The sequence below is a fragment of the Hibiscus syriacus genome, unplaced genomic scaffold (assembly GCF_006381635.1).
Source record: "Hibiscus syriacus cultivar Baekdansim isolate YM2019G1 unplaced genomic scaffold, ASM638163v2 tig00110833_pilon, whole genome shotgun sequence".
NCBI classification, from domain to species: Eukaryota; Viridiplantae; Streptophyta; class Magnoliopsida; order Malvales; family Malvaceae; genus Hibiscus; species Hibiscus syriacus.
The window spans coordinates 1,532,346-1,558,641 of record NW_024062884.1 but is presented as its reverse complement, the minus strand read 5'-3'; the positions used below and the strand labels follow the sequence as shown (position 1 = coordinate 1,558,641).

At 35.0% G+C, this 26,296-nt stretch overlaps 1 protein-coding gene across 1 annotated transcript; it reads right to left on the bottom strand.

Annotated features, from left to right (window-relative positions):
• Positions 1-1,160: 1,160 nt before the first annotated feature.
• LOC120143177 (DNA-directed RNA polymerase I subunit 1-like) lies at positions 1,161-26,016 on the bottom strand. Its single transcript, XM_039157569.1, has 21 exons — positions 25,916-26,016; positions 25,588-25,757; positions 25,250-25,409; positions 24,869-25,168; positions 23,748-23,993; positions 23,483-23,653; positions 22,805-22,970; positions 21,086-21,273; positions 19,715-19,978; positions 18,314-18,402; positions 17,858-18,005; positions 17,531-17,749; positions 16,872-17,201; positions 16,140-16,284; positions 6,096-6,304; positions 5,326-5,528; positions 4,408-4,606; positions 4,074-4,321; positions 3,443-3,583; positions 2,035-2,776; positions 1,161-1,835 (listed from the first exon to the last, which is right to left on the bottom strand). The coding sequence occupies exons 1-21, from the start codon at positions 25,931-25,933 to the stop codon at positions 1,245-1,247; spliced, it is 4,947 nt and encodes a 1,648-aa protein (XP_039013500.1). The 5' UTR covers positions 25,934-26,016; the 3' UTR covers positions 1,161-1,244.
• Positions 26,017-26,296: the final 280 nt, after the last annotated feature.

Here is a 26,296-nt window from a genome sequence, read left to right as displayed (position 1 = left end):
CGAGTTTTTAATAAGTTGAGCAATTTGTGAGTTTTTTAAACTCGACTCGATCAAAACTCAATTAATATTTGACTGGGATTGACTCGATTCGAGATCTTAACAAGTTGAGTCGAATAAAACTCAACTTGACTTGATAAGTTTACGAACGGTTCATTAATGCTTCTTTTTTTATAATTTTTAGTAGTCACTTTAATTTATGATCTTATGTCATGAGTGAACTTCTAAAATTTAAAAGGGTGAACATATAAAATCCTAAAGAGGTAAAAATAAATTATATAAAAACTATAAAAAATTAAAATATATAATAATTTAAATTTTTTAAAATGTAATCGAGTTAATGGAATACTTATCCTTAAAGAGTTCATTAGAATGGAAAAATAAAATATATAATTTAATTTTGGGGCTGAGATTAGGGTTTGGGCTTATAATTGATCCCACGCCAGAGACATTTGGGCCCACAGATGATGATGACGTGGAGAAAGTGGGGCTTCCCAAGTACACAAAAGCCAACCCAAAGGCCTAATTTAAAAGTTCCGCTGGCTCTTATAAGAGGTGAATATTCGATCGAGTTGAGTTAAAAGATTTCGAGTTAATTGAATTGACGAATCCTATTTTACAATTCGAAGTTGACTTAAAATTTTTCCAAGTCAAGTTTATAAATTTCAAGTTGAACAGAGTCGAATTTTCAAGTTTCTATTCGATTTTAATTGTAAATATTTTAATATTATAATCTAATTTGATTCCAATTTAAATTATTTTTTTAATATTTTTTTCATATGTAATTTACATATATCCTACAAAATCGAAAAACTCTAACCAAGTTTAAAAATCAATTTACTAATTATTAAAAATTTCGAGTTTTTAGAACTAAGGGAGAAAATGGAGATGGCAATTAGCTTCCATCACTCATTGTTTGTTTAATGTTGTTTTTGTTTCGATATTTGATTTCAAGTTCGGATCAAAATAGTTTTAAACTCAAACTTTTAAATCGAGTCAAACTCAACTACACTCGAGTTCAACTCGACTAGTTTACGGCCCTACACCCGAGATATAAATTCCACCATGAATGAATAAACACGAACCATAAAAATAAAATATTTAAATAAATAATTCGTTTCCTCAAAATTTAAGCCTCTAGTAACCAGAAATTTAATGTGGTACCTTACAAATGCTCTTAACTTACAGGCCTAATAAACAACTCACTGAGTCGGGACATGAAAAACATTTCCCCTGCTTTTAATATATCAGATGTCCACTTTCTGCATCAAACCAAAGGATCCAGTGCCCATTTTCACAGGCAGTCCGAGGCATATTCTGGAGGATGGTGTCTCCAGGTTGTCCACCAGCCCGTGTCTTGCCGCCTCGACGATAAATCTCGAGGCGGTCTCGAAAGTCATCTTGCTGAAAGGTGATATAGATTCCGCTATACCACCGAGCCGGCTCATAGGTCGATACCTTCCGGAATGGGTCATAAAATCAGCGATGAGCGTTAGGTGGCGGATATTCACGGCTATCCCGTAAGACGTGAAAACGTTACTGATCTCGCTAATAATGGTTTCTCTGGCAGCTTCCACTCCATACGTATTGAGCATTGCATGGATGTTGTTGGAATATAAATACCTAACATCAAGGTGATCTTCCATCTTCCAAAGAGCACCGAAATCCACTCCGGCTGTGTGAAGAGCTGGTATGTTTCCCTTGTCGGACAGACTCTTCCTGCGTTTCGGATCTTCACCGTAGTAAAACACTTGATTCTCACTACAGTCCGTCACTCGACATTGGTCGATCTTTCCGAACCTCTGGATGTAAACCTTCTTTGCAGTTTTCTCAGCTATCTGCAGAAGATTATACCAGAAGACCCAAAAGTGTGCATCAGTTAAACGAATACTAAACTTTGTGCAAGGATAGGAAATAGAATGCAAGAAAAGATAATATTTAACCCGAATCGGTATATTTTCTAGAAGCAATGGTCTTAATACAATTATATACACATGAAACAATGCTGCGATGAACGACTCGGAAAAAGTGAAGCACCTGAGCCAGTAAAATGTGAGGTTCATTTGAAAACTTAAAATGGACCTCTAAGTGCAATCCTTTTGTCTCACTAAATATCGCCCTGTCGGTCTCCTTCCTAACAAACTTTCTTCTTTTGGGTTCTGATTTGGTCTTTTCCTCCTTTGATCTGTTTTCAGGAATCTCATCCTTTTCATTATCTGATCCATTCACATCGTTCTCAATAGTTCCATTATCATCCTCGGACATATCGATTTCACTTTCCAACCCAGCCAAAGTGGGCCCTTCGTTTTGTTCCTCATCGGAACCATCTTCATAATCCATCTCATCTGTCACTTGTTGTTTCTGTTTTTGTGCATCCAGACCAAGATCCTCAGCCCTTTCCTCGTCATCGGTATCATCGTTCTCAGTCCCACGAGTGCTTTCAGGAACGTCTTCATCGGTTTCATTTGAAGCATTCGGTCGTGAATCTGGCACAAAATTTTTTATACCACAAATTCTGGACAGCAAAGCCAGATGGTTCTGTATGGCATCCTCTAACTCCCTCAAAAACACTACCCCTAAGATGTGCTGACAATCGCTCGTTTTTATATCATTGTTCTTAAAATATCGATCGGGTTTGCCAAGCCTCATTTTGAGTTTATAGATACTACAAACATCACCATTTTCAAGAGCAAATGGTGTGACAGATACTCCCATACTCTCCAACATATCTGCTACTGTGATTTTCTTCATCTTATCAGCAAGACGCAAGGCATCCTCCCTATACATGCAAAATACATTGAAGAAGTTATTACTCTAAAGCCGGGAAACTTAGCAGCTGGTGCAGAAAGAGCACCTGAAAGACACCATAATACTACAGTAAAGAGGGGGAAAATTGGATTCATGGAAGGGGAACGAGGGAGAAAGGTACAATCTCCAATCCCTCGTTTAGGAAACAATTTCTTTTGGGATTTGAAGGTATACACATACAGTCAAAACCCCCCGAAGTTCTTTTCTCCTTAATCGCAGCAATTGTGAAGGGAAAGAGAAGATGTAATTGTGAAGGAAATGGTGGAAAAGAAAGGAAAAGGAATAGGGGCATTGATTTGTGCTTTTATTTTCATTACAACTTGAGTTTCAGATAACTTGTATTTGAACCCAAACTTCATTCCAATTAACTAAATTAATAAAAGTGAATATCTCAGTCCAGCCAAGAGCTGAAGGTGAATGTCTGAATTGACTTGAGCTATTAGGATCTTCAGGTGGTTAACGGTTTTAGGGAACCTCAGTCTTAGTCCGGTTTCTAATGATCTTATGCATCCTGGTTCTAGTAGGTTCATAAGTAGCCCAGGAATCTTCATAAATATTGGTCAACCAAGGCTCAACTTACTAGCAATTTATAAAAATGATCAAGAGATACTTAAATTGCAAGTGCCTGGGAACTTACTTTGTTTTCCCCTTATGCAAAGGGCACGTCATTACTGGAGTCTTGATATCAACTGAAGCAGTCATTAAGATCTCTTGTAAACGTGGAATACCCAGTGTAACATTCATTTCACCTCTCCCCGCAAGATGGAAAGTATTCAGCCTAAGAACAGTATATCCAAAGGTAATCGACAAAGAAAAAGAAGGAAAATACACAAATAGCATATAATGCATGCTTAACCTAAAAAATAAAAGTAAACTCTTGTGTGATGCATATATCCTCACGCCAAGTGAAAAAAACGTAGCATGCAAGAATATAAAGAAGTTTGCTTCAGAAAAATCGTGCTATTAAACAAAGGACTATAAGAGGAATAAACTTAATTACTTAAGGAAGAACATGAACTAGCACGACAAATTGTTTCAATGTTAAAATTTATGGAAAATAGTGACGATGGCAAGCATGCCTCAGCTCAGTTGCAAAATTTCCCATACTAGTGTCATCTTATCAATCAGAAACAACTTCAGAAATACAAGCATTAGTGCCATGGCCATCACTTGACTATCATACTGATAATAAAGTCATTTATACTACACTATATCAAATAAAGCATTCACTTCTGTTTTCCTGGAAGTTAAAAAAAAAAGAATCTTACGTCATCTGTGTTGAAGGTTCTCCAACAGATTGAGCGGCAAGCACACCAACAGGTTCTCCTGGCTGGGCAAGACTAGAAAGAAATTTAAGATTCAATAATTTTAAGAAGTTTTTGGTCTTTATCTTCATGTGCCGATTATTCTTTATAAACTGCACAGCTTTGTCTTTAAGACCATCAGGCAATATTTTTCCAGAATCATCAGGTTCACCAAGCTGAGAACTAAGCTTTTCTGACATCACATCACGATTCTGAAAACAAGGAGAGTGAAAGACACTAAGAAACTAGTTTTAACTAGAGTTCACTTCAGACACAAAAATCAGGTAGAAGTTCTCACTAATGCCAGTGCTTCGAACTTTTCAACGAAGCTGGTCTGATGGACATCAATACCATCTTCCCCATAGTTAAATTGAACAATTGAGCCATCAGCATCACGAACAGTATGATCATAACTGATTTTCAAACACTCCAGATTCTTTATGAGGCATCTCTGAAGGTACCCACTGCGAGATGTTTTGACTGCTGTATCAACTAGACTGTAAAACAAAAGATAAAAGTTATGCACAATAACAGGAACACAACCTCTATGATAAAACAGAAGATCCTCATACATGAGGCAAAATTGAAAATTCCAAACAACTTTATGACAATAAACCTTCAACCATGTAACAATTGTATCAAATTGTAACGATTGTCTATTTGGAGATTGGTAGTGGAACCTGTCGAACGGACTTTCAGACCTTAGACGTGCTAAAGAGAATTTTTAAATCCTGTAAAAGTTTGTTTATTTCCTCCAAGTTGGCCTCCTCATACATGAAGCAAAATTGAAAATTCCAAACAACTTTATGACAATAAACCTTCAACCATGTAATTGTACTAAATTGTAATGATTGTGTATTTGGAGATTGATAGTGGAACCTGTCGAACGACTTTTAGACCTTAGGCGTGCTAAAGAGAATTTTAAATCCTGTAAAAGTTTGTTTATTTCCTCCAAGTTGGCCTCTTAAATAGATGTTACACTGGGTCAAATAAAGAACTTGTCAAAATAATTAAAAGCCAGTTTCCATCAAAGCTAAGACTTCTAATGACATAAGATAAATATATTCAGGTACCACCTTTACTTCAAATCAACATATGATCATAACAAGCACAAATTAACAATTTTAGTAAAATTTCAATATTAGTTTAAAGAAAAGAAAAAGCATTTATCCCACTAAAAGAAACAAAGATAAATAGAAGAACAAGTTTGGTTTACCCTTCACGTCCAGCCATACAATGGAAATAATATTCTTGCGGCCGAAGACCACTAAGAAAACGATCACTTATGAACCCACCAGCTCTAGCTGCCCAATCCCACGGATGGAAACAGGGCAACGTTTTCCCAGAAACCATCCGCGGTACTCGCTTCCCTTCTAATTCTTGTTGACCAAGGAAAGATGAAATTTGCTGAAAATTAACCTGTTTGGAGCATAATGCAAATAGTTAGTCAACCAACAAGTTCTCTTTGCTATCCTCTTTTGACAATAGAATGAGGTTACACTTCGTTTGCTTTACAACAATTATCTTTGGACACCTTATCCATAATGAATTCCTATATAATCACCAATAACTTTAGCATCTGCCAGAAATTCTAAAATCTTCACAATCGAACAACATAATTAAAAGCCGGAAACAATTTGAAGGTCCTAGGATCCAAATGTGGCATTTATAATATTCATAAATGTATGTACAATTAAAGTCTTTATAATTTTATAGAAAATAAATATAAAGTTAAAACCACGTGCACTTATGAATGCAGGCCTGAACTCAAACAACTAAAGTACGCAGAGGATTCATAGAACTAGTCAAAGATAAATTCCAATCTTGGCGACAGATGCCAGTGAATGATTCCTACAGAACTCTGCTACTTACTGAACACATGCATGTGCATAGAATACCATATTGTGCTACAACAACCATGAAAAAGTCAGTGATACCAAAAAAATATATGATAAAGCCAGTACTATGTCAAAAGAAGAAAATTACCTTGCTACCTTTAGCCCCAGTTGTAGTCATTAGAGAAATACAGTTCTTTCCCATAGGTTTTACTAAACCTTCAGACAACAGGTCAGTAAGAACACCTTGGCTTGAGTTCTTGTTAAGCACGCTAATCATCTTTCTATCCAAGGCTGCGAGTGCAGCCTCTCCATCTCTACGTATCATTTTCTCAATTTTCAATTGCAATTCCATTAGAGCTGAAACACATCAACACATTACATATTTGTTACGATATTAATCGAAACTAGCATGCATATGCAACTGCTGACATATGAAGAAGTCAAGAAAGATGAAAGGGATCAACCACACAAATTATAACTGTTGTTAAAAAGGCTGTGACTCCCTGAATGTGATTCACTATTATATGAAAAAATTAAAGACAACGAACCATTATTCTATCAAAGAAACATAAAAGGGCCGCACAGACTTTTATAACCTTCCATGCATTAGAAAGATTTCTGTCATAAATGAGAAAAAGAAAAAAATCAAATGGTGTAAAGATTTTATCATTTTTTGTTTCCGTCCAAAAAGGACTTGCAGCCACAGCATAAGTTTGATATTTAGTTTCTCCTTGGTTCACTTTCACTTTACCCATCTTATAAGAAAGCAGATTTCTCTCCTCTAAAATCATTGTTTCCAATTAACATCTGTTGACATTCATACTCATCTTTCCCTTTCCCAACCTCACTTTCAATCAAAGTTAACCACCAGCTCAAAGAGTAAACAGATTTTCCAGATACCCATCTAATTCTTGTACAAATGATTTATCTATTGTGATGCCATTACTAGAAACCTCCAATTGTATCAAAATATTGGCTTGGACTCCACCTTACACACTAAAGTTAGTGCTCACATTAGTATCTTAGTCTGAGTGATAAACTCTTTCAAATTTATTGTTCTCTGTAAATGATCAAATTGAGAAATGTTCGTAGTCAGGAGCAAGTGCCAGGTTTGCTTTTGTATTCATGGAAAAGAATGTTTCTTGATCCTACTCTAGGTCTTCGTTCAGAGAACTTCTCAACTGTTTAGCTTGCATTGGTGTTTCACCAATGGATTATCTCTTTAAGACTTTACCCACAATGGCATCACACGAATGATTTCAAATTTCAGAACAAAAAGGGAAGTTGAACAGGAACTTTCAGGCTTCAAAACATACAATATATCGCACCATATTTTTTTTTGATAGGAATAGAAGGCCTCATTAAAAACCTCCCTCATAGTTGCCTCTTGTGTGGAGACAAATAGCAGAAGGAGGAAAAGAGTGCCTTAATATATTAATAACCCATAATTACATAAGATTACCAAACATTACATAAGATTACTGTAACATCCCAAATCAGGGTCAGTGACTAAATTGCAAATTTTAAAAACTATGTGCTCGATTTCGAAATAAGTTAAAAGTTCATTTTTTTTATAGGAAAAGGAGGTCTCATTAAAAACCTCCCTCATAGTTGGCTCTTGTGAAAGAGGCAACTAGCGGAAGGAGGAAAAGAGTACCTCATTATATTAAAAAACCATGTTTACATAAGATTACAGCTTACTAAATAAACTGTCCGAAATAAAATACAAACCAAAACAACCATAAAGCTCAAACATCAACCAATACCCTCTTTAGCTAGCTTATCAGCCTCCCAATTGCATGTCCTAGGAATCCATCTAACAATAATACCCCTAGCAGAAACTAAGGCCTCAATTTCCCCAACTAAAGTATTGAAAAAAGTAGGGGCAGAAAATGGAATCAAAATCCAGTCAACTGCTATTTTACAATCTGTCTCAAGGATTAGTCTTCCCTTCAGAGCCCATTCGGAAGAAATGAATAGATCAATCCCTTGTTTAATAGCTTTTAGCTCACTAACATAGGAGGACCAGGTCCCACCGCAAAAGAAAAGGTATATAAAGTAGAACATTCCGAATCTTTCAAGACTCCTCCAATACCTCCCTGCAGCCCATCACCTCTTACCGCTCCATCAACATTGAATTTAAAGAAATTCGATGAATAGATCAATCCCTTGTTTAATAGCTTTTAGCTCAGCTAACATAGGAGGACCAGGTCCCACCGCAAAAGAAAAGGTATAAAGTAGAACATTCCGAATCTTTCAAGACTCCTCCAATACCTCCCTCAGCCCATCACCCTCTTACGCTCCATCAACATTGAATTTAAAGAAATTCGAAGGAGGCGGAGACCAGTTAAGACCTTCTCCTTATTGTAGGATTTTATAGGCAAATTGTCTGCAAGCGATGGATCCCCTACTAGTAGGTCAACTTGAATATTAACATGAGGAAATTTCGCTAAAAACCATTTAGCCAACCTAAACCTGGAAATGAAGAATAGGGATGAATTATCTAATGTCCAGTTTTCAAAAACCACTGCATTCGTAGCTTTCCAAATAGACAATAGAACAACACCTGGAATGAACTTCCAAATATTAGAACACTCCCTTAGATAAGACCAAGAGCAAAGAAAGGAAGGAGGATCTTGGGGCATGACCGAAGAGATGTCCCAAACCTTAAAATCTATACCACAACTCCTCTGCAACCGAGCATGAAAAAAACAGATGACGAATTGATTCCTCATGTTTGTGGCAAAAAGGGCACAAAACATCTTCAAGATTGACCCCTCTTTTCTTCAATTCCACTCTAACCGCCAATTTCTGATGAGTAAACTGCCATAGAAATGTTTCCACTCGAGGAGGAGTTAATCCGGACCACACCCATTTCTACCATTGAAAATGTCCTCCAGTTCAGCTTGAGATAGTTCTACAAGATTTTACCGAGAACAACCATCCCCTTTCCCCGACCACCCCAGAAAATCATCCACTGATTCATTCGGTGTTATGTTGTCAATCAAAGCATTAAGGAAAGCCACTGATCCAATTCTCAGTCACAAATTTCTCCTTAGCTGAATGTTCCAAACCCAACCATTAGCTACAAATCCACCAAATTCAACCAATTTTCCCCTTTTGTTAGTCGACAGAGCATAGATTCTAGGAAATTGAATCTTAAGAGTAGATCCATTAACCCAAATATCATTCCAAAAATCAATTGACCTACCATTCCCCACTTGGATCTTCGAATTGGATCTCAAACAATCCCCAATCTCGTCCTTTTTCTCATAGTTACTCCGAATACCTCTCCACACCCATGAATCTTGAAGAGAAACAACCTTGCCTATAGACAGAGAGTCCATACTGACATTATGAATACAACAAATCAGTTTTTTCCATTGAGAGTCTTTGTCATTGCATACTTCCAAACCCATTTCCCTAGCAAACTCTATTAATCATACTTAAGTCCAATACTCCTAAGCCTCCTTCTTCCAATGGTTGACAAACCGTACTCCAATTCACCCAATGAACCCTCTTCTTGTCAAATTCTTCACCCCAAAGAAATCTTGCCAATACTAAGTTAATTTTCTGATTGACCTTAAACGGAATTTTGAAAATAGAGAGGTAAAAAATAGGTAAGGAGGACAATACCGATTTTATCAACACCAATCTTCTAGCCAACGATAAAGAAGCAGCTTTCCAACCTGCTAATCTGGTGAAAACTTTATGTAAAACTGGTTCCCACAATAACTCTGAATTTTTCTTTGTTCCTATCGGAAGACCTAGATAAGTCATAGGAAAAGATCTCACCCCACAACCTGCTTCCAGTGCTAAATCTTTTAATTTGTCCTCTGCCACATTAACAACCAAACAATTTACTCTTGGATAGATTAAGATGAAGCCCTGAAATTAAACTGAATACCCTCAATACTCTCTTTAAATTCAGAATTTGAGTTGAGGAATCTCTGCAAAATAAGATTAGGTCGTCTGCAAACTGCAGATGAGTCAACTTAAAAAGATTCTCTTCAATACCAATATTGAATCCTTCAAAAAGACCAAGGGTAGCAGCCTTACTCAACATTAAGCTCAATAGCTCACCAACAATATTAAACAGAACAGGAGATAGACTACAACCTTGTCTCAGCCCTTTGCCAATCTGAAATTCTTGAGTAGGGGAACCATTAATTAGGACTGAAATTGAAGCAGAAAAGATACAATAATCCATCCAAGAAATCCATTTGTCTCCAAAACCCATTATCTTCAATAACCTCAAAATAATTGGCCATTCCACTGAGTCTTTGCCTAAAAGCGCATCAATGAGCTGCCTACCCGAAATAAGGCGAATTGCAATAGGCTGATCAAAACTTTAATAACAGAAACCAATCTCCTCGATAAGATTCTAGAGATAATTTTGTACAAACTTCCAACAAGACTAATTGGTCTGTAATCTTCAATAACTTCAGGGTTGAGTTTTTTAGGAATCAAAGTAATGAAAGCATGGTTGACCCCATGCTCCCAACTCATTCCTCTATGAAAGTTGTCCACAAACTTCATTAAATGATCATTCCTCTGTAATTGAGGAAAGTTGATGTTGGATTTAATGGTAAAATTTGGAAATAACAAGGGTATTATGGTCTTTTCTAAGAGAAGATTTTTATTCTCTTTTTAAGGGATATAAAAACGTGGGAAAGGAGATAATTTCTCCAGAGTATTCTTCAGTCTTCTTCTTCCTCCTCTCCACCGTGAAGCCTTGTATAAGGTAAGTGGGTCTTCAATTGGTTAATTCTTTCGTTTTAAAACTTGTTTTGATTCTTGGGATGTTAAGAAAGATTAAGGAAAGCTTTAGGTGGCTTAAAACTCAAAGTTTAGCAAGTTATGAGAAATTAAGAAAAATGAGTTTTTAAGTGAATTTTTGAAATAGAATGAGTTAATAGATTTTGAAGTTTAATTTGACTTGTCAAGGATTAAATTAAGAGATATGAAGTAATAGAATGGGTTTTAGAACATGGAAATTAGTGTGATTCTGAATGCCATGTAAATGATAGAATTTTGAGTTTAAACCGTGATTATGGAGTAGAAATGAGTTTAATTATGTGTATGAAAGTTAGGAATATTAAAGGGAGTGAAGTATGAAGTGTTGAGCTGAAAATGAAGTGATTTTCGAGCTAAAAATATGATTTCTGGGCTAGGGGAATCGGTACCCATTCAAGGGGAACCGATACCCCTTCAAACGAACAAAAATTTCCAGAATGTCATGAGGGAATCGATACCCCCATAGTAGGGAACCCCCTAAATGAAAAGTGTGAATATTGGTTAATAAGTTCGTTTAAGTTGTTAGTATCAAATTACAAGGTGTAGGTATCTAATAATTGTCTTAAAATGTATAATTATGTAGATTCAGAGCCTAATCAAGTTCCGGAATCATTGACAAGTAAGATCGATCAAGGGGAAAGATAAGAGATTGAAATTGACTAGTGAGGCCAGGTGAGTGCATACAAGTATGTTTATAATGTTTAACGGAAATAAGACTTGCGACAAGTCTATTTCCTATATTAGAAGGCCTGAATGTATGATCATAGGCATATGTTTGATTTGGGTATATGTGATATATATATTATAGTATGTATTAAATGATTTGTGTGAATGCATGCAGTGTGATAAGTTATAGGAATTAATATGAATGATCTATATGATTACATGAGAATGTGAAATAGGTTATATGATAGGTGATCATACATGTTACATAGTAAATGTGATCAATTATAAGAATCAATATAATAGATTATATGACTACAGGAGAAGGGTGATGAGTTAAATAAGATTAGACTATAGAGTAATATGAGAATAATATATTAGTGAAGGGAATTGATTATAAATGATGATGCCAAACTATAAGATAAGTGTTATAGAGAAGAAGTATATTTAAAGAGAATTATGGTATAGGATTCAAGTAAAATTTAACTAAATAAATAGATTAAACTGGTATAAATGGAAAATGAGATAAGTTAGGTAGCATTTACCTAAGAGAACATAAGATATATGAATAAGTAGCATAAATGACATAAGGAAAACTTATGTGTTATATGATTTAAGCATTGAAAGAACAAAAGATATTCAGGTGAAGTTATTCGGTGAGATGAGTATATTATTATACGGTTTAGATAAAAATACTATACATGAATAAATGTGATTGTGTGAGAAATGATAGAAACTATAGAGAACATGTATATGTAAAGTAATCTATGTGATTATATGTTATATGAATACAAGAACCTGAGATATGTAACATGTGAATTATATGGAAATGATCTATGTGTAAGTGAACTATGTGACTATGTGATTATATGAAAATATGATAATGAGTTATGTTCAAAAACTATGAGACTACGTGCCCAGGTAATATGAATATTTGAACATGTGAAATGACATAAATGATAATGCCCATGTTATGTGTCATGAGAGCTAGGAGTATAGTTGGCATGCCAAGAGTCGAGGGTCTACGCGATCCTTCGGGACATATATATATTCTTTGGAACATGTGTGAAGTCTTGTGAGGCACATACTTGATCCCTAGTATATATATATGATTCTTAAGGAATGATATGTGGTCCTTATGGACATTATTATATGGCACTTCGGTGCTTTTCTACGCGGCACTTCGGTGCATTTCTACGCGGCACTACGGTGCAATTCTACGTGGCACTTCGGTGCATTTATACGAGCTGTGGTGACAGCATTAGTGCACAACCTCTATAGACTCATATCTATAGTTCTCACATGTGTTCATGGGCTATAAAAATAATAAGATAATAAACTTGGTATGATTATATGTTTATTTCGTTGTGAACTGATATATGTGCTATGATGTGATAATTAAGGATATTATGGATAAGAGTATAAAAATAAGGACTAATATACAAATTGATAATAATATGATTGTACATAAATATGTATGTTTTGATATAATGATATGTGTGTTTCTCGTGACATGGTACAAGTGCATATATATGTTGATGTATATGTAAATGAGCTATATGATTTGATAGCATAAAGCAGTCATGCATGATTATTGGGTATGAATTTCATTATATGTGTTTTTTTATGCCTCACTAAGTCATCGACTTAGCGTGTTATTGTTTCACACGTAGGTTACAGAAGCGAGAAGAGAATAGAAGAATAGTAAGACAGGTCAGCACCTCCCTTACAAAATTTCAGATCAGAAAATAGAGAATTTAAATGTTTTTGGTTATTTTGAGTATAGTTGGCAAGTACTAATTGGTTGAATTAGTTATGCTCTGATTGATTTTGGGTATTGTGATCAATTTATGTAACTAAACCGCTTTTACTTTAATGAAATATTTAAATTTTCTTTGAATTTTGTCAAGAGTCAAAGTTTGAAAAGTCAATGTGACACCTCAGACTCGTATCCGGGTCGGGTACGGGTTGGGGGTGTTACAATTACCTGACATAGAAACATAACCAAAATAATACACCAGAACCACAACTCATAACAACAACAACCTCACTCACTAACCAATTCCTGACTTAGCTAGACAATCAGCTTCCTCATTAATACATCTGCTGATATGCCTAATAATAACATTAGAATGCACAACTGTCTTCTAAATTTCTGTAATCAAATCAAGAAGGTGAATCGGGCAAGAACCTCACTCACTAACCAATTCCTGACTTAGCTAGACAATCAGCTTCCTCATTAATACATCTGCTGATATGCCTAATAATAACATTAGAATGCACAACTGTCTTCTAAATTTCTGTAATCAAATCAAGAAGGTGAACCGGGCAAAGTTCCAGGCTGTTGATCCACTTCACAGCAAGAAACGAGTCACTTTCTAAAATCAGAATTCCTTTGTCCCTCCAAACTGAATAAAAAACACTGCTAACCCCGCTTTGATCGCAAAAATCTCAACAAGAATAGGAGAACAAGGTCCTAATGCTCTAGAGAAGGAAACCATCTTATTATTATCAGCATCTTTAAGAACTCCACCAACACTTCTTCTTCTCCAGTCAAAGTTAACAGCCCCATCAACATTCATCTTAAAATAACCGGTAGGAGGAGGGCACCATTTTAATCTTGACAGTCGAAAGTTAGAGGGGGACTTATTCATATCCGCCAAAGCATTGTTCCTGGGGTGAGTTGAGGGAGAAATCTACAATTTGGAAGTTTATTCCGGGAGTCATTTTCTGGTCTATATGGAAACATAGGAACGCAATGGTGTTCGAAGGAATTCTTTTAGACAGAGTGTCACTGTTCTTCATTGTTAGATTCAGGCTTGCTAAATGGTTCCATGCCAAATTTCCGGGTATTAATATACAAGAGGATGTGCTGATTGGTAATCCATCTCTTGCAGATGGTGCTTCATCTTGTAATGTTAAAGATCGTATTGTCTTTCGGTGGTTACCCCCCCAGTAGACTTCCTAAAGATGAATGTCGATGGAGCTGTTAGGCAGAACGATTCGGGTGGAGGTATAGGAGGCTTATTAAGAGATTGGAATGGTTGCACTCTTTTGATTTTCTCAGAGAGTATTGGTCAAGCAATCCCCCCACTTGCTGAATTAAAAGCTATAAAAAGAGGCATGGATATTTTTCTGTATTCTCGGTGGGCTTCAGTTGGTAGGTTGATCGTTGAAAGTGATTGCTCGTCTGCAGTGGAATGGATTCAGTCCCTGACTCTGGCACCTATTTTTTTCTCGCCTATTGTTTATCAGATTTCGAGTCTTATCTGTGGAAAGGTTTATTCAGTAAGGTTGATTCCAAGGGAGTGTAACGGAGAGGCAGATAGCTTAGCAAAGAACGGGATAGGTTGATTGTAAGAGTCTATTTGTGGTTTTCTTGACCAAGTGTGTAGGTTTTTATGGTGGGAGGAGGAGTGTTTAAGTCTTATGTCAAGCAATTTAGTGCTATTTTTAACCTTTATGTAATGTTCAATATTAATAAAAATTCTAAGGCACTCTTTTCCTCCTTCCTATGATTAAAGACCTTTCTTCAAGGTCTTTAATTTAAGAAGGGGGTTTTTAACGAGGCCTTTCATTCCTATCAAAAAAAAAATCCGCCAAAGCAAGATCTCCCACAAGGTTGTCCACTTGAATAGACACATCCTTGTTTTTAGCTAAAAACCATGACGCCACCCTATACCTCACCAAAAAAACAGATTAGCTTTATCCATCTTGCCTTTCTCAAATACAATCTGGTTCCTGCACAACCAGACAGACCACAAAACAGTTCCTGGAATAAATCTCCAAATACCTGAGTTAGGTCTTAATTGCAACCATGAAAGCAAGAAGCCTTTCGGATTATTAGGTAGAACTGAAATAACTTTCCACAGACGGAGGAGTTTGACCCAAATCTGTCAAACCTGGACGCAAGAAAAAAATAAATGACTGACTGATTCTGGTTCCACTCCACAGAACACACATAGTGGGTTTTCGATATCTTTGACTCCTCTTCTCAGTAAAACAGTTTTGACAGCCAACTTCTGATGAATAATTTGCCAAAGGAATATCTCCACTTTTGGTGGAACTAAACCCTTCCACACAATCTCCAACCATGAATTATCTGAGTCTGATAAACTTGAAAATAATCTAGAGCAAGATTGAACCGAGAACACACCATCCCCACTACCTTTCCACGCAAAACGGTCTTCACCCTTCATCAGAGGACGAAAATTATCCAACAATACCATCATTTCCATCCAATGTTCAAACTCACTATCCATTAAATTCCTCCTTAGTTATTAATCCCACACCCACTCCCCATTAGACATACACCCAAAATAGAACATCTATTATATTAACAAAAAATTTAAGGAACCAGCAGAGTATTTCTTAAAGGTTCTCTAATGTAAATATATAAAAATTTACAACCAAAAAAATTATAACTCGAACATTCAGAATAACCCCTAAATAAGTCGAGCAAGATCTTTTTTCAATAATTCCTTGTTGTAAGCTACTATGTAGCACCAAAATGCTACACCAACCCAAATATCATTTGCTTAAACCAATAAAAGAAGATATGACTATCTAAGAAAGACCCAAACTCAATATTACAAACACATGAAAGCAAAAATTCAGTAAAGTTAACCTCGAACGAAGGCAAAATTTAAACTTTTACATAAATAGGACAAACTTGACATTAACCTACAACAAAAACGGGATACATTAAGAAGCATTCAAAATCTAAACATACCTATATCAGTATCCACCTTGACTCCACATAACTCATAATGTGCCTCTGTTACTTTCTTTTCACATTCTTCAAGTTGCTTTTTCCTTTCAACGTCTTTATCATTCATTATCAAAAGGTCATCTACTCCACATGTGAAACCATGCATCTGCGTCATCCATGTTATATCAAGCAAGTTTGAACAACAAATTCCACATACTGTTATATTAAGCATTGAATTTTTGGGTGCATTTCAATGAGGAATTTTAAAATTTTGGAGATATTTAGAATGCTAGCATTTATAATTATTTAGTTTGGACAAATAATTGTCTTAGATAAACTAGGCTATTAGAAATATATGTTTAAAAATAATTATAAAAGAAAAGTAATGATATTAACAATAAATAACATAAAAAATATGCAATATGTATATCTTTATATTTGCAAAAATATACAAATAATTATAATAATATAAAACATAAAAATAGTATTTTGAAGTTTATTTTTTTTATTCCATAGTGGGACCCGATGCATTAAATGAAATAAAATTAGGGGGAAGTTTAAAAAATCACCTCTTTGGGTAGGATTTGGGATAACAAAATCCACTTTTAAAATCATTGTAAATTTTAAAAATCTCCATTAACTTTACCCAAACAATAAAAATCATTGTGGGGATGTTAAATATCTTGATGAAAATAAATATCCCCCTTGAAATCCTTCATCCAAACACACTCATAGAGATTAAAGCAAGCTTACCTGCAAGAAAACTGTAAATAGACGACTGAATACTGACAGCAGAAAGCCTGCAGTGTTTGAGCCATATAGCTCCTGAACTGTATGAACTAGACCAAAATCAGCAAACTGGGCCTTATCAATCACACCACGAACCAAGTGATTTTTGAAAATCAATATCTTTTCTTCATCAGGTTCTTTTTTTGACTTTTTTCCAGCATCTTTGCTTGCTCCGCCATTGTTTGGTTTATCATTTGATCTGTTCTTAAAAAAATCATGTGGGGTTTTCCCAGCTTTTTCCACTGTAAATGGTGGGCAACCACTCGTAATATGATTTAGCACAGCAGTTATGACCTAGAAAAATGGATAAATATAGTCAAAAGAAATGAGGAAAAGGTAAAGGGATAGAAATCTTTTTCTAAAAAAACAATCAGTAATATGTAGCCAAATGTAAGATTTTCTTGATACCATAGAAAAGAGAGCATAGACTAAAACGTTAGGGACCATATGCCAAGGGTAATATATCTATACATATTAACTCATTTCTCAACTTTAAATGAAGGAAATGCATCTATATAACCCTAATTTACATCCGCCAACTCCCAGCAATATTTACTACAATTTTAGTTTCATGCACAGAAAAATAAGTTATAGATAAAAAGCTTCCTAGCCTGTTTACCAACCTGTTTCCCTGTCCACAAAGGTTTTGGTTTCAATATTGCAGGTAGAATGTCCATCATCCCTTCTTCAGAACTTGAAATTAATACTTTCTGACCGGGTTTCCCAGAGAGGAAACTTTGGGTAAAACCAGAAACACCAGAGCTATACAAAAGCTGATTAAACTCATCACGGCTTAAGAAAGTATCCCTCTTCGTGAGAAGAACAGCACTTACAATATGATCCTAAATTTAAAAAAAAAAATAAGAATATAAAGAGAGGTAACAATTATATATCAAGAGGTGGAGCAAAAAAAGTCATTGTCAAGCAAAATCAATATATGCATCCAGAACCTGAATTAAGGCTCTAAGTGGTTCGCCATTCGAGGGCCTGACATACTGGTTATTTGCATTAACGAGGTTATATGCTTCAGCACGAGAAATTTCATCTTGTGGGAAATGTACATTTATTTCATCACCATCAAAATCAGCATTGTACGTACTGAAATCAGAAGAAAAAAAATGATTCATTAGTCCTACTAGAAAAACATTAACTACTAACAAATTACATGAATGTAATGTACATGTAGGTGTACTCCATGTTAAGGAGTGCCGGAGTGTGGCATAGCACCATTGTGCCAAACAAAAAAGACACCTCAAACTCATTTGAGTGAGCCACATAGATCAGGTATACTGGGTGCGGAGTCCACACACCCCTCATATACATAGAGTACTGCATGTATATGCTATCATCTCTTATAGTTCTTACTCAAACATGCGTGTATCATTCATAATTCATAAAATACCAACCTGCAATTTGCATAATGCATACGAATTGTCTTCTCCCCTTTCAACACACGAACTACATGTGCCATTATACTCGGCTTGTGAAGCGTAGGCTGCAAGAAAAAAGTTCGAATCAAACTCAAACTCAAGGAACAACAACGCAACAAAAGATGTATTTAATTAGACGTGATTCACGCTATGTAGAAAACCTCAAAGAAAAGTGCAATCCTTCATTCAATAAAATGCAAATACTTTGCAATTTTATAGAACATTGTTATATCTTTTTTCTTGAGCAAATTACACTAAAACATAAAGCCACAAAGGAGATAAATAAGATGTTTAACAAGATAGAACACAACTAGTATGCTATGAAATAATTAAACACCACGATCCACTAGCTCATGAAGATCTACATTACCTTACACAACATAAAAGGTCTAATTTCATTTCTTTACAGAGTACAACACCCAAAAACAACAGCAACACTGTCCCAAAACAGGCATTAGTGTGTGCACCTACTGCCAGTAAATTAGGAGTAATAGACAGTATTGACCAAAAATAAAAAGCAGTGACCACAAACAAGTCTATCAAGGATTAGTGTCTAACCAGAAATGTTGAATGGGATTAAGAACCTTCGAAGCAAAATAAATATTATAAAAGCTAATATCAAAATGCTTGCCAGATATTGTGGAAAGTGACAGTAAACTAGCAGTGGATTGGGTTAAGAATAACAATTGCTGTCCCTATGTATATATAGATCTAGTGAAAGATATTGTGGCTAGGTTAAGGGATTTGGAGGGTGTTATTAGATGGGTTGCTAGGTAAGCCAATATTGAGACTGATTGCTTAGCTAAGGCTGGTATTGGTTAGTTCTACTGTCTTGCTAAGGATGTTCTTGTGTTTTGTTTGTTGGTCATTGTAAAGGGAGTCTGTATGTTTGTTTTTTTAAGAATTTTGTAACTTTCGGTTATTAATGAATTATAAGGCACTCTTTTCCTCCTTCCGCTGATTAAGGAGCACCTTGTGATCCATTAATCATGAAGGGGGTTTTTAACGAGGCCTACCCTTCCTATAAAAAAAATGCTTGCCAGAAATTTTATGTTATCCTTTAACCAGATGCACATTAGGAGCGAGATAATAAAATGAAGAATGGGAACGGAAAGTCCTTGGACAAAATAAGATGGACTACATGAGAGGATTGGACACCAAAACTTTCCCACAACAGGTGAAAGTCTTTTATTTAAAATGGAACTACAATTATCATTTTGCATATTCTTTTCTCATATATTCAGAGATGAACATGAAAAAATGCAGAGGATTCCAGTTCCCTATATTTTTCACTGCACCAAGCAAATTTCAATATTTTTAAGAGAGCTGACAACCTGAATGGATCAGCACTAAAAGTAATTGATAAGGTCCATGTACCTGTCGGTTAACTAACACAACATCTCCATCTTGTAAGTGCCGGAGAACGATTTTTCCTTCAAATTCATAGTCAAAATTCTTTCCAGGTTGGGAAATAGCTCCTCTTGATGATGGTAATTTTCTAGATATGGAAATACGTGCTTTTCTCTTAGGTGGCAGTCTTTGGGTGGACAACTTATCAACATAATGTGTAGCCCCAGGATGAACTTCAGAGCCATTTACAATTGCTTCCCTCAACTTCACAATATTCCAAGGAGTCACTCTCTGCAAAAACATCAACAGTTAAAGTGGGGGGGAAAGCAATAATAAAAACCCGAATGCAATGGTTTTCAAGTACACTTCCAAGGGGATTTACTTCCAAAACCAGAAAAGCAGTACAGAGAAATTTCATAAACATCTGAAACTAAGCATCATTGTCAAAATAAACTTACCAATATTTTAATTTGGTAACATGGCTACTAATAGGAAATTCTACGCATAATTCAATTGTGCATTTTAAATGGTAGCAAAGGCAATTTAAAGTTTAAAATCACTTTAGCCCAGAGAGTATCAAGGTTGGAAAACAATCTCCACCCTTAAGACTTCTTTATAGAGTATCAAGGTTGGAAAACAATCCCCACCCTTAAGACTTCTTTATATGTATTTGGAAAACAATCAGTAAATATGATTCATGATTTTGTAAGAACAATAGTTACTTCTCTTTGATGTTTTACAAGCGAGAGAGAGAGAGAGAGAGAGAAGTATTTCATTTGTCTATCAACAATGCATAGACAAAAGAGTTTGACCGGAACTTAACAAGTCTTAAGGTGTTTCGAAGTAAATACTTGTTTTTTCATTTAGAGCAACTTCCATACATCAAACTGGGTTAACCTGGTGTTAATCCCCTATTGTCAGTCCAAAAATACATATACATCTTCATATGCAGAGCTACAAGCCATGAACATTTTCCACATAAAACTGACATACAAGTTCAATAATTTGGTTTCATGTCCTAATTAAGCCTTCTTGTTATCTACTCACGTTATCTTCGCATAACAGTTGTCTCTACAATAATGGAAACTGAAAATTTCTAGCTTATCCTATGATTGCAAAAGTTCTCCTATCAAATAAGGCTCATATTAAACAAAAGGTTGTAAATGGCTACAAGAAAAGCAGCCATTGTAAGATTAACAGAAAAAAAAAATTATAGTATCTCTGATAGGCAAGCGTGAGCCAATCTCAAGATTTAAGACCAAGCAAAATACATGAAAAAGGGAACCTAATAATCTAAATTGCACATATTAAACTCCATTGCAATAATTTATAATTCTAAGAGAAATCCTAAATATACAATAATCTACAAGATGGACTAAAATGGTACAATGATTTTACCTCAGGATATGTTAACCTTAAAGCAAAATACGGAGGAATACCGATCTCGTTAACCGCCAGATAAGGGTCAGGGGATATAACAGATCGGCATGCAAAATTAACTCTTTTCCCCATCATTTTCTGACGGAACATGCCTTCCTTCTTCTCCAGCAACTGGCATATTCCTGAGCTCGCATCTCTCCTTTGACCTGCCGTAAAGAATAGAGAGTTCACTACTTAAGTGACATATATCCTAACTACATTAATCAAGAAGGAGGTTTTTAATGAGGCCTTCTAATCTTATCAAAAAAAAAGTGACATATATCCTAACTACATATAAAAGATATAAAAGATCTCAATCTAACAGCAGTATAATTAGTCTAAAGCAAAAGGCCACATGTGCATGCCGTGTATTGCACACATAATTCAGATGCAAGCAGAATATCCTCAGTCATCCTCTCCCATGGATGTACAACATGAAAAGAAGCGGAAGCAAAAGGACGGTGCAGTCATGTGTCTTCAATTGCAGCATACAGCTAGGGATATATACCAATTCACAATCTAAATTAGCTTTCAATGAACCCTTTTCCCAGATGAACAAAACTGATACACCAGCCTACATTTAGACCTCGCAATTGCAGAGTAAACTTCAGCTCAAAGCATCCTCAAGAGACCCACCAGCCAACACTATGGTCAGTCAAATTAGGCAGCACTATAACGGTGAGCATAACCTTTTTCTTTTGGTATTAGCACCCGATGCATTTTGGCACACTGTTTCGGTTTTCTGAATTTCTAAAATATTTTTCATATATATAAATTTTTTTTTTTGATAAGAATGACAGGCCTCCTTAAAAACCTCCTTCTTGATTAAAGAAGGAGGAAAAGAGTGCCTTAGAAACTTTATTACCCTTCGAATTACATAAGATTTAACATAAACACCATACTGAAAAAACACAACAGACTAAGCTACTCAACAGACAACCAAAAACCTAAACTCAAACGATACAATGCACTGGAAACGACTAAACATCAACCAATTCCCATCTTTGCTAAACTATCAGTCTCCCCATTACACACCCTTGGAATCAGTCTAATTGAGTGCACCCTGTCCGAGATAAATAGCTCATTTCCAAATTTTCCAACATTTTTTATGCACAGGCATACATTTAAACTACATAAAAATATATATTTATATACAAATACAAATTTTCAAATATAAAAATCTTTGATATCTAAATAGTTAAATGATAAATAAATAAAATAAGTATATAAATATTTGAAAACTATAATATTTATTATTAATTAGATTCAATGTCTAAATAATTAAATATATCTTCTTTTTGAAAGAAAATATGAAAATAAAATTATAACAACTAGAAACGTACAAGAAATTGGTTAAAAGAATCAAATAAGTAAAAAATTGAAAAACAAATAAATATAAATCTTATAGCGACAATTCAAATCAGTATGTACCCGCATAGGCCAATACAAGATGGTACAAGCTAGTATGGACCGGTAAAACTGATACAGCCAGATACAATATCTGAAATGTTACAATGTTAACACAGTTTTCTTTTCTTAAAAAAAAGACATACCAGCCACTATCACTGGTACCAGTACGGCATCAACTACTATAGGTTCAATACACTTTGCTAATAAAGTTCAAGCAACTAGCAGTTTATATAGATCTTCTCACCTAAAAAAAGTGAACCTTGAGACACAGGAAGAAACTGTACTTACTCATTGCAGTTTTGCTATCAAACAATAAATTTACTGATTGTTGCAGATCCATCCATAGTCTAATTATAACCTTTGAACTCTGCAAATTGTTGTTATAAGCATTTCCCAGTGATATATTAGCCTGCAACACCTTACTTAGTAAAACAGTTTGAGGATGCTCCATCACCTACAGGGGGTGGGGAATGGAAAACGATGTTAGCAGATTTTCATTCCTGAAAGTAAAGCCCTACTCCATGTGATGCAACAGCAATAGCAAAGAAACAGAAAATTGTAAAGAAAGCTAGGCAATCCAAATTCCAAAATATAAATTTCAAATATTCAACAATCAAAGCTAACTGAAAGTGAAAAAATGGCATCTATAAGAGCCTCTCAGAATACTAGGCTATGTTTTGATTAAAGTTATTAAAGGAATAGAAAGGTTGTTCGGATAGCTAAAAGTAATAAAAGAAAGGAAATGAAAGATAATTAAAAATCCCATTTCCAATCTTATGTATGTCCAACAACCCATCCCAATTCTCCATTCCTGTTCTTCTACGTGCACTAGTATAATTTAACAAAAGCCAGCCATCAGTCACCTTATCAACATGTAATAAGGATCAATGAGCTAACCAAGCTTTATCAAAACCTCCCTCCCCCTTGAAAAGAAATAAGGAAATTCTATCAAATATAGATACTTACAGAATCACCTCCCTTAGTTGGAGCGCGAAACTTAATAGGAGGTACAAGAATGGAGTCCAAAAAGAACATAGAATAACCCACTTTCTCTCCAAACCCTTGCTGCTGGATATCATTGATCAACAAGCAAAGTTCAATCTCATTTTCCCATAAAAGTTTTATAACTTTTATAACCTGTAGCAGATTAAGAATTCTAAAATGAATAATTTACTCATGAAATCAAGTACAAGAACAATGCCAGAAAATTTTCCATAAATAAGAATCATACCTCTGATGGCAAAAGCGGTCCTGAAAACAAATTCTTCTGCTTCATGAACTCAAGAGGTACTTTATCCTTCTTTTTACTAGCTTTTCCAGTTTCAGAAGTCCTCATTTTTGTTATCTCAACACCATCCTCAGAGCCAGATGCATCGCTGCCATCTGCTATCTCAGATCCAGCTTCACCAGAAAAAGCATCTGCCATTTTGCACCCTCTGATAACGTTTTCCCTCATTTGCGAACCAGACATGCCATTCTGAAGTTAGAAACAAGGAAATTTAAGAACATATAAGAATTGAACCACTGATGCCCAGAAGTTCTCCAAGTTGGAAAAGAAGACTACAGCAACCACCTCAATTACACAAATTAAATGAAACCACCATGGGATCGCTTTGCATGTTCATCCTGAATGAAATATTTATAGTAATGCATACACAAAACAAGGAACTAGAACAGAAGAGAAAAACATAATTAACCACATACATCATCTGCACACACATAAATCCTTGAGCTACGATCAATGTGTTTGTAAAAACTAGTAGTGCCAGTTTTGAGATAAACCAAAATACTACTAATATCACACTGTTTAAGTTGTCATAATGGTTAGTTCTGATCATACCAGCCTACATTGATTAGTAACTATCAGTACAAGATGTTTTCTATTTTTCACACGTTTTACTTTATTAACTTTTCTTAGTCATGATCATTTTTAATTATTTTTTTCACAATTTCATTTAAAAATCAAATATTTTCATTAAATTGGATAGTTGAACCTAACTAAAATTGTTTACAAAATTCTCATATTCTATTTTTATTTATTTGATTTTTAATTTTGTTATGTTAAATATTTATAATTTTGAAATTTATATATGAAAATGCGAGTATATACGTAGAGGTATCTTTCTAAACATATAATATATATTTTATTAGGAATTTTGGAAATAGGCGACATGAATATACATATATGAACTACTATATTGGATAAACGAAAGTAAAACCAAAGTGTTGTATATGTACTAATACTGAAGCAAAATTGTTTCGGCAATCGATTCAACATTTACTAATTTGTATAGTGGGAAATTTAACTTTATTTTTTCAAGAGAAAATATAAAAGGAAAATAAGAGATATACCGTGTGAAACCAACCAAAAGTGGGCTTTGAAATAGCAGGATTCTTCGCATCACAGTTCTTACATTTTTTGAACCTCACTTTCAGAAAATTATTTAAAACCGACATTGCCTCTGTAAGCTGAAGAGATGTCCATTCTTTCGCCTTTACAGACTCGGAATCATGCAGTCTAGAACCTAGATCTTGGCTCCCTTCCCTATTCTCTGGATATGAAGATGCATCTTTTGAGTCTGAATCTAACCTTTTGGCACCAACAATATCACCTTTTCCAATGAGTTTCAATTGAGAAACACATCTCTCAACCTTAAATTAATTTAAATCCAAAAGAAAATATATATTAGAGAAGTAAACAAAAGAATCCAAGAACATTAGAAAACAATTTACCTCAGTCCTGTCTGCCCTAAAATGATAGCAGAAGAAACAAGCCCTTTGGATAATTGTATGAAGAAAATTGAAGAGTAAAGGATTATAAATTGGAGACACCAAATCAACGTGGCCACAGTGACCTGGGCAATTTAATTTCAAGAGACCACAGCTTTTACAACTGCGATAAAATAAAAAATAAACATCATAACAAAACAAAACAAATGCAATTTAATCTACAGTTGATGAAGTTGCATTCAGTTGTTTCTGGAAGCAAAACGGTCTATATAGAATGCAGTCAACATGTTTACCGAATTACACAGAGAAATTCTTTCTTGAGGAAAAGTTAAAGAACATACGGAGTTCGGTCCTCAAGGGGGCCTAAAACGGGATCGTATAATCCACCGGGCATAGGGCGGTCCATGAAGTCGAGCAAATTGGCGTTGGTGACCTTCAAAACGCTGTGTTTCCGAACCTCTTCTGTTGACATGAATTCGAACCTTATCGCATCCACTGAATCCGTAGCTCCCTGTAAAAATTCATTACAAAAAGATGGACTCAGAAAACTTCATAAAAAAAACCTTGCTAATCTTATATTGGAAAAGAAACTAACATTAATCGAGAAAAATTTATTAACCAAAAAGTATTCGGAAGAATGAAAAATTCAGAAAAGGAAGAGAAAGAGACCTCCGTGATTTGAGCCATGTTTCCGGTCAGCTGTGAGATGAAACAAAACGGAGACGGAAAAGGCGATATGTTATAGAGAGAGCGGCGTCTAGGAGAAGTGCGACTGAGAGAAAGTTGAAGGTAAGGGTTTAAGAAGGGGCTTTTCCTTACACTTTTAAAAATAATTTTTATTTCAAATTTAGTTTTATTTCTAAATTCCGCACTGGTTTAATATAAAAAATTGCTCGAACTATACATCAAAAAATATTTTAACACTTAAAAATTTTCGTTAAAAATATGTGTCTAATGTTAAAAATATTATATTTTTATGTGTCAGGATATTAACCATAATTAAAAATTTTCGTTAAGTAACACGTGTGTGATATAGTGATTTTGAGAATC